The 13,193-nt window shown below is 38.2% G+C and overlaps 1 protein-coding gene across 1 annotated transcript; it reads left to right on the top strand.

The window, feature by feature from the left end:
- Positions 1–3,156: 3,156 nt before the first annotated feature.
- Positions 3,157–8,833, top strand: LOC128366088 (uncharacterized). The gene is made up of 6 exons (XM_053326763.1): positions 3,157–3,219; positions 3,363–3,447; positions 3,661–3,984; positions 6,337–6,623; positions 8,618–8,645; positions 8,760–8,833. The coding sequence occupies exons 2-6, from the start codon at positions 3,384–3,386 to the stop codon at positions 8,831–8,833; spliced, it is 777 nt and encodes a 258-aa protein (XP_053182738.1). The 5' UTR covers positions 3,157–3,219; positions 3,363–3,383.
- Positions 8,834–13,193: the final 4,360 nt, after the last annotated feature.

Here is a 13,193-nt window from a genome sequence, read left to right as displayed (position 1 = left end):
TTATAACCCTAATTCTGTCTGTCTGTAAACATCCATTACAGTTTACAGACGGACTTCCTGGCTTGTCTCTGATCTATTGCACTCATAGTAGTTGTTTATTCACAGTTATACTGAGCAGTGAGGACATATTTCCATTGTTTGTAATATGTCAATAATTATCATTTGACCATCTGGTCACCCAGTGTTTCTTACCCGGTCAGACTTTGCTGTTGCTGTGTTGCCTGTTTGTCTTCGCAACAAAGTGTTATTGCCTGCCAAATTTCAGCAACCCTTTACTTACTGTGTACAATGTTATCTCTATTACTGATAAAAGAAGTGATAACCAAAACTACGAAATTAATATCCACATGCTCTGGAAAATTATCCTCTTAGCTCCACCTGTGTTAAAGTCAATTGTCACATGGATATGTTAGTTGATGTAGTGCACACATACACAGTTTCCCAAAACTATTTGTGTTTGTTGATATTACTACAGCCTACTTGGCTGTCATGGCTACAAACTCTTCTCAGTTTTACTTGCATTATTCCTCCTGTTGTCAGTTTGCCAGCAACTAACTGTGCCAATCATTCCTACCACTACCTCAACAGCAGTACCTTCATCAGTCATGACCTAACTCCTACACCTGCCTGTGCACATGTTCCCAATACCCTAATCAGCTCCCCTAGGAAATACATTGGCAGCTTTTCCTCTTGTTCTTGTTCTTTGCCAGGTAAATCTTTTATCCTGCCTTAGTCATATGACATTTCTGTACTCCACACTTGGCCTCAAAAAGGACATGATAATTACTGAAAACAGTAAAACAGTGTTCCTACTGGCCAAACAATATGTCAAGTCAAGTCAAGCTTTATTTATAAAGCACATTTAAACCAAAACCAAAGTGCTGATATATGATATGATTAAAATCACAATGATTCTTAATTTACAAATCTAGAGAGGGGAGTTTAGGATTTCAGCAGGTCAGTTTTGTCCCAGTGGGTTAGTCCAACCATGAAGTTGTATTAAAATATACTCAACACAGTAAACAACTTACTTCTTTGTGCTTACACCAGTGTTTATTTCACTGAGGGTAACTCACATACAATCAGTCTGTGTGTCATAAAAGCCAGACAGACAGGGCAACCACTTTGTATCTAATTAAAAGATAGATAAGATAGGATAGATGGATAAATAACTTATATTGCAGTCAATAAACTGTAGGTTGTACTGTTGAATGAAGGGTGTCTTTTCCCCGAGGGGAAGGATTCAAACTGCAACAGAGATACCACTGATAGAGCAGAGTTGAGGTCTGCAGGGCTGCAACAAAGCCTGCAGCACTGGCTCACTGGAGGGTGTCTACTGTTATGTCTGCTTGTTAGTATGAAGGTATTATTGGTGCAAAAGGTGTGAGCACCTGTAACAGTGGAATTTGTAGTTGTGTACAATGATTGTGAATGTGTGTCATTAAATTTGAGGTCACATACTCTATGAGTTGTGTACTTGTAGATTTTTTTTTCTCTCCACAAATACAACACAACACTTACACATTCACAAATTCTTAATTACAGGTGCACAAATCCTATTTTACAAGTCACAGATTAAAACATTTTTGCTCCTATTGTTGTAGTATATTTGGTGCAAAACATATTTGTGTACCTGTATCAAACAATGTGAAGTTGTGGATAAAATTTGAATATGTGCTAATCTGAATGTGAACTTGTGCAATAAATATTCAATGTATGTAAAATAATTTCTCATGAAAATATTTGTGTTCTTTTAAAACACAAACACACATCGATAAGTACAACTGCTCGAATCTTCCCCACGAGTCACAGATTTTGTTTCCTTCAACTACACCTCACAAATCGCTCCTCCACTGAGATATGTGGAGCAGAACTATCTGTGCATTCAGTCTATGGAGCAAAAGGCGGGTGCTGATCTGAGATCGACTGATCCCACAGCCAATCAGAGAGGAGAGGGGCTTTTGTCCCACAGCCAATCAGAGATGGGCTTTTGTTTACATGCGGAGTGAGAAGGGGAAGAAGAGTTCCCACCGGTGGATTTAGCACATGCTTAACAAGTAATAAATAATAATAATAATCTCTGATCTCGCAAATTCATTAAGATCATACTGGAATCCATCATGTCAAGTTTCAAATGATGCGTTTGTGTCTAAACCACTGATGGTTGGTAAGACAGAAATGGATGGAGATGAACAGATGGTTCATCCAATCACCTGCAAAGTTTTTTTTAAGTGTCTTCCCTTCTTCGAACAGTTTCCATGGAAGACCTCTCAGATGGTTCTGTGTAACAAACCATCTGGCATGTCAGGTTCCTAGTACAGTAGCTCTGTGTGTTTGTACTCAGGCATAGCAGCAATGCTTTGAGCCATAGTTCTGATATATAATATTATGTATGTATAATAAGTTCACCATCTTGATTTATCATGTTCGCATGCCAACATTTGCTGCGCAGAGTATAGATGATGCTGATGGGATTGTAAATAGTTTTGCATAAACCATAGTATTTAACACATGTTTACCTGATGGTGGCACTAGTCAGGGGATTGCCAAAATTTATCTTGAGAGGTGCATGTATGTGTGTACCAAATTTCATGGCAATCTAGACTAACCACTCTTTGGTCACTTACTTAGCACTTATGTGACTTGTGAAATGACTTAAGTTTGATCTGTATCGCAGTCTCTTTCACTGACTGCTGAAGTTTAAATGAACAATTGCATTACAATAAGAGTACAACAGAGTCCCAGACTGAGTGACAGTGATTCATTGGAACATTATAGATTAAATCTTTTCCCTGTGGCTATTTCCATGCCATTTAAACAGTATCAAATATCAAATGACATCATGGGAAAAAATCTATATGAAAGATGAACACAGTGAAATGAAGCAATAGTGCTCTGCTGCACCACATCAAAGGCAGTGGTACAATGCATGCACTTGTGACAGCTTCTACTGCCTCATGAATAAGAACTCACTCTGTCTGTCTGTTTCTTTCAGTTTCCAACACTCCCACAAATACATAGAGTGGCACACTTCCTATCTGTTGTTGTTCAGGACACACCCTCCACAGTGATAAGCCACAGCCTTTCTGGTAATTCCCTCTCATTATTCTCTAATCATTAACCTTCTGGACAAGGACAAGTTTAAACAAGGAAATAAATCAGAATTGGAGAATACAAATCACTGCAGAACAGTTGAGGAGAAGCAGCAATCGTCCAGAGGTCAGTTCTATTCAAGTGTTAAGACTTTCTTATTAACATGATACTTTTTAAAATACAAATGCCTGTTAAGACAACCAAAAATATTCATGTAGTGTATCATTTTTGAGATGAATGCCTCATCTGCTTGTATTTTCAGGCTACAGTGAAATGCAAGAGAGCCAATAATGGAGATCACAACACTGCTTACACTTTTAGTGCACCTAAGTGCAATTACTCTTACAACACAAGGTATGTCCAACCAGTTTAAACTTGCAATTTTCAAAGGATCATCTGTCACAAATGTATTACAAATTTTGATCTACACTGGAGAAAAAAACATTATAATATTGTAACGATGCATGATGTAACTGTGTGATGTGTGGATAATAATGCTAAAAGAACCAATGAGAAGCTTTAGTTTTCCATTCAATATCATTGTAATATTTGTATCTTTGTCTACAGATTTGGTGACACTACATGTGAGTCCCGAGGTTACTGCAGAGTGCGGCGCGCAGGTTCATCTAACCTGCCATGTGTCACCTGTGGATGGACTGTCAATCAAACAATTGGTTTGGTCCCAAAACAAACCTTTATGTTCTGTAGACAGTGAAGGAAAACTCACCATAAACAACAATAATACAACACGTGGCTTCCATTGTGAGTACAAAGTTGGACAACTGTCCCTTATTTTTCAAAAAGTGCAGCCACTGGACATTGGACAGTACATGTGCAAGCTGCGCTCTAACTGGGGAGTTAAACATGGATCTACAGATGTGAAGTTACAAGGTCAGATTCCACATTTATTCTTATTCACACATTAACTGGTTTTGAAACTATTTTCATAATTCTCTCTTAAGCAACTTTTCTTCCATTGTGTGGTGGAACACTAACCCAGATTACTTACATATGCAAACACATAGCAATGTCATGATGTAAAATACTTAAGTATCTAAAACTAATGCTGAGTGATGTAAAGATGTCAGGGAAGCGAGTATTATTGTTGATTAAGTATGTTTGGGATTTTATTTGTTCTGCACTTCACCCTGACTTGTGGTGTCAGCCTTTGTTTAAAAAAAGATATTTGAGTTTTATTTTATTACCATTACTTGTCAAATTCACTTAAAAGATAGTCCAGGTTTCTTAATATACAGTAGGGTTGAATAAAGTACTTTAACTGCTGCTATAGATGTTGATAAGCTAGCTCTCTTGAGCCATAAAAGACTGACCTTGACCTACCTACTTGACTGTTGGGAAGATCCTTTTTTCCTTTATTGGAATTGTTGAATTTTGTTTTTCTTATTACTTATTTAACATTGTTTAGTTTTTCTGGAATTGTTTTGTATTCTATTTAACTTTTTTTTTAAAATTAACACAATTAAGGATTTTTTGCAATACTTTTTTTAAGTACTCTTTTAGTTCTTCATTTGTAATAACTGCCATTGGTCTTTAGTTTTTATCCTTGCATTAGAGTAATAGCATTTAATGTTTTAATGTTACTGTACATTGTGAATATTGCACTGAAGCTTGATTTGAAGGAAATCGTGAATCAAATCGAAATCGCAATATCTGCCAGAAAAATCGCAATTAGATCTTTTCCTAAAATCGTTCAGCCCTACTCCAGCATGACATGTGCACTGTGTTTTTAGGTAGCTCATTACATCATCAGGACAACTTCAATGGACCATTGCTGCAGAGCATCTGGAATGAAATTCATTTAAAACAATTGATTCATATTTTCATATTAACAAGGTTCTCAATTGTCAAGCCTGTTTTAAAACAATAGTCATGTACCTAAATGGACATTGACACATGTTTTTCTTGCCATGATCATTCCTCCTTCCATCCATTAAGACATCCCTTCATAATACAATTCCAATGTAAGTGATGGGGAGCAAATTCCACAGCTCTCCTTTCTGAGCTAAATTATATTTAAATGTTTGGTTAAAGCCAATATGAAGCTTCAGCCATCCATATCAATCGAATCAAGTCAATATCTTTCAAAGTTAATTAAGTTTTAATTAACTTTTTCTAGTGCCAAATTCTTTCTATTTGTTACAATCCTTCCACTCCAGCTGGGAAAACACTGTCCAATCCAGACACAGAAAGTTTTTTTTATTAAATAGACTGTAATTGTAAGATATCAACTTAATTTGACTGACTCAGATGGCTGAAGCCTCATTATCTTCAGATGGTGATCTTTTAATAGTCAGTATGAAAAAGACTGAAATTGTGTGAACCTATCCTTTAATGACTTGTTAGAGATTGAGACCCATAAGCCTTTTTTTAAATGATGTACTGACATTTTATGGAAATTAAGTGATCTATTCTCACAGAATAACCTGTCATCTGCTAACATTTTTTTTCCTTGGCATAGACACCTTTATTAGCAGTACAGAGAGACAGGAAATCATGAGAGAGAGGGGGGAGGGGGAGGGGGGTGTGACCTGCAGCAAGGGTCTGCTGGCCGGGATTCGAACTGGGGTCCACTGGGTTTGTGGCATGCGCTCTTAACCACTCGACCACCTGCGTGCCCATCTACTAACATTTACTACTGCAGACTTTCTGGCTTATTAGAAAGTGAGTCATTAGTTGTGCATATGTTGCTAATGAACAGATTTTGCTCTGCAGCTCATTTGCCGAAAACCTGGCCTTAGAGGATCTTTCCTGATTAATTAAATAGCAAAATACCTACAGTGTAAAGACAATACAACATATGCTGGTGCAGGATAAAGACCAGCAAAACAGATTTTTAAACAGCACTGCATTGCAACTAGCTGAACTGGAAGTAATGTAAACTATAATACTATGTACCATTTTTCATTGTGATCAATTCAACATTTTTATTTTTATAAACTCATCATTTAGAAAAAATGTGTTAAAATATAACTATACTTGTCAAATAAATTTATCGGAGTAAAGAGTACAACATTTACCACTGAAATGTAGTGGAAGAGAAGTATAAGGTTATTTGAAATGGGATACATTACCTTAAAATTGCAGTTAAAAGTTAATTTACTTTACACCACTGCATCCTTGTGATTAATGTATATTTGATATGAAATATGAAGTCTGGTAGCCTTTTCTTTTTGAGGGTTTCACACATTTCATTGAAAACTCTTCTCATGTTCTTTCCCTCAGAGTGCAATGCTACTGCTACAGGTGATATGACCAGTGACCGCCTCTCCTGCACATTCAGTCATGTTTACCCAGACGGTGATGTACACTGGTTTCACAACACTCGCAGGCTCTCAGGGGAGTCTGTGGTACACAACACTACTAAACATGTGGAGGACAGTGGTTACCTGACCATCAGAAGTCACCTGGAGTTGAAAGGTTTGGAGGCGCCCTTCTACTGCTGCTTGAAGAGCACCAAATCTGGCAGATACATTGCAGGCACTTTGGTGGGGAATCGTCAATTGTCTAAGGTCAGGAGTGGAGCTGAGTCACAGAGAGCTTTGAGGACAATTTTGTATTTTACAATCTCACTTCTTGCCACACTGACATAATGTGTCCCCATCATGGATTGTGATACTGTAAGACATCAGTGAGAAGTGATGATTTATATTAATTAGTAACTATTAGGTACTGAGATTTTTTTTTTCTTTTCAAAGGGCTCTCGGTTAAGTGAGTCATCTTGCATGGTCCAATGGTTTATTATATACTTCCTACTTCCTTTTAGCTTGAAATGCATAAGGAAATTATACACTGTGATAACAAGGGAGCACACAATCACTATGCTGTATAAACATATCATTGTTATTTTGCTTTGATAGTGAGCCATGGATCGGGGGTAGGGTATATTGCTTGTATTACACTCTTTTGGAAAACAACACACACACACACACACACACACACACAGAGAGAGAGAGAGAAGCTTTTGATGAGTTCCTCTGGATATGTGTTCAATTTAGCCTTAAGCTATAAACCTTCTAGCCACAGATTATTTTCAGGAAAGTGTGTTTATTTCTGAAAGTGAGATGAAAATATCGGTTGACAGGTGTGTCTACAGGTTGGTTGTCTATGTGTGACTAACTGTGTGAATGCCCCCTTTTTGCAAGAGCACCATGACAAGAAAATATGTAGATCTTGAACAGAATACAAACCTCAAAGGAGATTAGCTGTAAATTCCCTGCAGAAACACAGACGCCTTTGTGTGTGAAATAGCATATAAGGTTGCTGGACTTTGGAATTTCCAGTCTTACAACAACTCTGTCTGTGGTTTGTGGTTGGATGCTGCCCTCTGGTGAACTGATTGTGATATACGCCTATGTGTATAACTGTTGCAGTGGCATTGGAGGGCAATATGGGTATTAGGTTCGCATCCCTCAAGTAATGTCTGCCCATACAGTCTTAAGTTATCCATTGCTGAGATTTTCTTTAATAACCTCACAATCACGCTAAAATGTATTTAATAATTTTTGGCTGTAACAGAATCAAGCAATGACATTTAAAAAAAAAAGTCTTGCATAGAAAGTAGTTCAGTGAGAGGTACTTCACTTCTTAATGCACCACAAATAAAACTCTATTCACTTCAATTGTGAAGACAGATATCACAGAGACTGATATGTAAAAACCTCAACAATTAAACCACAACTCCCTGCATGCATAGATATACTTCAGATATCAAGGACAGAATAGTTTTTGAAATGTAGATTAACCCAGCCTCCAAGATTGCCAAATTGTGATAATATAGTCACATCCAGTCAATTAATAGAGTGAAGAGAACATACAATCAGAGATTATGTCTAGTTTCCATACAGACTCGTGTACAATACTGCTGACAGTAAGCTAGGCCTACATGTTTATTTTCTATTTGAGTGAAAACCATAGACTGTATATAAGAGGTGAAAACCAAACACCCCCCCCCCCTTGCCATGACGCGCATTGTCATGGCAACGGACGTAACCACTGCGCAACCTATGTGCGCAACCTTACCAACATGGCGGAGTCTGAAGCGTCTGCTGCAGGACGGTAAGCTAGCAGCATGCATTTCTCTGATAGTACAAGTGGCTAGCTTGGCTAACATCAGACCGCATCTCAATCTCATGTGAGATTATTGTGATAGCAAACCTGTGTTTATATGTCTTCATGACTGTAAACACTTTGAAAGCAGTGAACAAACACCAGACACACAGCAAGCAACTACACAGCAGCTACGTTGTAGGTTACGTTAGCACGCTACGTTAGCTGCGAAGCTAACGTGCAGAGAGCGTCAAAGCTGTAGTAACAACTCTGCTACTTTACAGATAACACCACGACAACAATCTGGCTATCATGGCTAACTAGACAGTGAGCCGAATGTCAGCAGGTAACGTTACAGTTTATGTGAAGCAGCGCTGATGTTACTCACCTGTCCGGCAGATCAGCGTCCACCTTCACTCTCCGCTCCTCCGCTGGGTCTCCGTGTGTCCCACCGTAGGTCCCTCCGCCGCTAGAAAACCACACTGGTGTGTCCGCGGGTCCTTGTTTGGTTAAAGCCCTTCTTTTATATTAAATGTTCTTCTAACTTTCTCCTCTCTGTATGTTCCTTGGTCACCTCTTCTCCACTATGTTTGTACCAGACGTTTTTCGCTCCGACTGCGTACACTACGTAGCCTCCCCTCCCCCAGCCATCCGTCTGACCGCAAATGCATAAACGTTCCCTGTCTCTGATTGGCTGGAGCATTGTTGTGTTGGATCTCAGAGCCCAGGCTGTTAATTGAAGCCGGACGTTTTGTCAGTGCGCACTTAGAAGGGACAGCTAGCTGATAGTGAGGAGAGATTTGGCGATTTTGACAAAAAAAATGTATTAGATTATTATCGCTTACTACACCTTTAATACCTTTGAGAGCTTTTCAAGTCAGACTGACTCTCTGCTAATGGTGTCAGTAAATCAGTGACACGCAGGCGAAGGGTGAGCTTTTAGCAAGACAATCTGAGAGCCAACTGGGTGAATGAATATGAGGTCACCTTGACTATTCCAGTGCACATGGATGCATCCAGACACAGACCAGATGAAAAGACACATCTACACACATACATTTATGCCTTGGATAAACTGGAAACCTCAATATTTGTGTTGTTGTCTTTAATGTGTTTTGGGTGGTGAAATGATCAGTTATGCGACATATTGTTTATTTTTGTGAATGATATATTTCCTACTTATACCTCCCACATATTTGGCAGAGCAAAATTCCACACAATTACATATATAATCACTGTGTATGAATTATTCAAAACGGCTGTATATATTTTTTTAATTCACTATTAAATTCAGCAATCAATCACAATGATGTGCTTTAAAGTGAGCTGTTTGATTATCTATTACATTATGTTATGAATGTGAATGTTGCTTACAGGTGATTTTTTGATTTGTCATACTGATGTGTAATTTCTCTTTTTGTTGGATGCAGAAAAGTGGAACTTCAGTGTAAATGTTTCAAAATTTGAAGCAAATGAAAAAAGATGAAAACATTTGTAAACTAATTTCCATTGCACGCGAACAACCAGTTTATTATCTAAGGTAGCTCACATAGGTTGACATAAACATTTGTAAAAATGTACATATATATATATATATATATATTGACTCTGACTTCAATCAACAATAATGTAACTATAATAAAAGATAATAAGATTAAAATTATAAGCTTTCAGCTTTGTTCTTATTTCTTGATGTGTATTTAAGAGCAGGTACCTTCATTTATTTCATTCTGCACCAAAAGAAACCTGTAACAACATTTCTCCTGATTTTCTCCTCATCTGCTTCAGGGGAAAAGTTTCTCTGTTCTCACCTTAAATCTGAGTTTAAAGAGAATGCCTATTATGAGTATGCAAGTTAAAGACATTTGATGTGGAAACCTGAAACCAGTTCACAGACACTAAGAATGGACTTCATAGTGAAGTAGGAGACATCTTGTGTCCAGCGGTTAAACTTTTGAAATTAACAGTGATTTGCTTTCTTATATTATGTCCAAACATTACTGAAGATTATCTTGCAGTCAGGGGTTAATCAAAGCCTTTTAGATGTAATGGAAAGTATAATGTTTTTAAACCTTAGTTAAAAAGTGTTAATAACAAGGTGAATATACACATTTATGACAAAACCAAATCACATTGCTTGATCATAGATGCTGATGTGGATGCACTTTAGAAGGCACAGTGATGCCTCTCTAGTTTGTACTCCAAATATCTACGTAAAACACTTCAATCTCATTAGTTATTAGACACAACCTGCATCAGTGCCTCTCTCTATATTTGTAATGTCTACTTCTTACCACAAGAGGGACCAAGTGATACACTCAACAGTCAAGATGGACAAATGGCATCTCCAAACTGCTTTTTATATTGACACAAGGTTGCAGGGTTCAAAGGGGGAAGTAACTGATAAATTAACCCAGAGAAGATTTTCACTGTGTAACAAATGGTTTGTTTAATCATGAATTAATTATGTTGTTTGTTTTTAAAAAGTGTTGTAGGTTTATTTCACGATAAACGTACTTGTTAACATATTGATGCAAAAATGTTTTATCTTTAAATTTCTTGTAATTATAATAGCATGGGAGGTCGTCTGTTGTTGTACTGTAAGTTACCAGCAGCAGTTTCTCTGTTACCTCAGAAAACTGGGCCTTGTGTTTCTGCAAGTGTCCCTGCTGCCTTGTTACATCATCTCTCAATGTTTGAAGTTTGCTTCTCCTGCGAGCACCTTGTCTGAACAAAGTACACAGTGGGGGTTGCTTGGTCTATTCAGTGAGGGGTGTGTGTGTGTGTGTGTGTGTGTGTGTGTGTGTATACAGGGGCTTCAGGTCAAGTTCCCATGGTAACTGAAAGGCGTCTCACTGTGTTCCCTCGGCTTCACCTTATGTGTGTGTGTTTGTGTGCATGTTTGTGTCTGGCCAATTATCCCAGTGGGCTGTTATCTACTCTCAGAGAGGTTTACATTATCACCCTGACAGCATGGTGGTCACTGGTCAGGTGAGCGACCACAGCTGGTTATATCATACAGCAAGAGCAGAGGGAGGGAGGGAGGTGGACATATCGAGAGAGACAAGATAAGAAGCTAACTGACCGACAAACAGCGAGACAGGATGGATTGATGGGGCGGAGAGCGAGAAGATGGGGGGATGGAGGGATGGAAAGGGGTGATAAAAGCTTGATTCTGTCAACAAACAGCTGAGATTTATGTGAAGCACTGATAGCCTGTTACCTAAGGTTACGGTAAATGGGAGTTGCCTTGGGATTAATTGCTGCAAGAGCTGATGTACACAAGGATCAGTGCTGCTGACAGTTGTGGCGCAGTTTTTGTAGATTTTACTGTGGTTTTCTGGGTGTTACACAGCATTTTGTCAATACTTTTTAATCTTTCATAGGTTGTATTATTTTCACATTCTGCACACACACAAACGTAAACTTAAAATTCCCCTCCAGACATTTTTTTAGAAAAAGAAAACAAAAAGAAAAGCATCCAATTATTCATTAAGATCCTCTTTCTGCTTCCAGAATATGAATATGCAAACATTACTGAAGTTGTGATGTCACAAATCCTGCTCATAAGTAGACCACTTAAAAAAGATTTTTGATGAGCACAGACAAACTTTCCCCCCCATCAGCAGATAAATGTAAAAACAGCCTTCTAGTGACAAACTCTGCATCATTCAGACTTGAGTAAATACAGTTACTTTCCACCACTGAACGCATCAACATGATTTTACAACAGCTTCCCGAACTGCTCCAGTTTACACAGTATTTGCTAGTGGGTTACAGTTACACATAAAGCAGTGACAGCTAAAACACTGAATTGACCATAATGTCTGTGTGCATTCTGTAAATATCAAAAGCGACAGCACAGGAGGTTTAATTAACACTTCATCCCTCCCCCACACCATGATTAATGTAAGGCAGATCAGTGACTCAAACACTGTCAATGCTTCCAACACTGACTTAATTTTAACACTGCCTTGTTATTCTCCATGCTTTTTTTCCCACAAGCATTTCAGGGGACAAACCAAACCATGTTCGTGTACATTCAGAGATGATTCAAACTCCTGAAAGGCTGCTTCATATAACAGCTATTACTTTATAGAGATAAATACATGAATAATGCAGCGATAAGACTGAGCTGCACCTCAGTTGCTTTCACATCTACTGTAGTGTCTTGTTATGTTAAGGTTAAAGCAGGAGAATTAGAAGTGTTGACAGGGGTGAATATGGATAAACATCAATACACACCCTTAACCTATGTGCCATCTCAGATGCTCCAGTAACTCACCACAGCTGGTGACCAGTAACAAAGACTGTTATGTGAATGAAAGATGAATCTGGTCTACTGAGTGTCATAATAAGATATTAGAAGAACTGCAACTAATAATTAGAGGCAGTATGTTTGAAAACATACTCTGTTAATATACAGGTGTGACAGCTGAGGTGAAACTCAGGCTGTTAGTTTTCCCACTTTTTTGTCAGGTTGTTGGAAAGTGTCTTCATTATTTTTTCTCTCCCTTTGCATCATTTTCATCCCTGCCATGTGCGTTCAAATAAGGCACCTAAGTTACTCGATGCCCCTACACTTCATGCCCATATGTGACAGTGCATGTTAATGTCCATGTTCCTGCTACTGTATAGTATGGTGAAAAAATGCAAGTGACTAAAACGTAGAATAGACTTTGCCATTGTAAATTACTGTAATCCTCACAAAGAGAAACTGTTTTTCTTAGTTATTTTGTTTTCTCAGGCGTTCTTGGCTTTTTGTTGCATTTCAGTATCAGACAAGTATGTATCATCAACAGTATGCATCAACAAAACACTCAAGCTTCAATGGCACTGCTTCCTTTGACCTGCATGGAAGGCACCATGAGACCTGCCTAACTTATTTGAATAATGAGATCACACTGTTGTCTTAAATAATCCTAAGTGTAAATGCAAAGGGCCATGAGATGTCCCTATCCAGAAGATATGCCTAGATGCAGATCACATGTTATATGAGGTGTTAATGGCACCTTAGAGAGATGTCAATTAAG

This window comes from Scomber japonicus, chromosome 2, assembly GCF_027409825.1.
Source record: "Scomber japonicus isolate fScoJap1 chromosome 2, fScoJap1.pri, whole genome shotgun sequence".
Taxonomy (NCBI): Eukaryota; Metazoa; Chordata; class Actinopteri; order Scombriformes; family Scombridae; genus Scomber; species Scomber japonicus.
The sequence above is the reverse complement of the archived record's forward strand: the minus strand, read 5'-3'. Positions and strand labels throughout refer to the sequence as shown.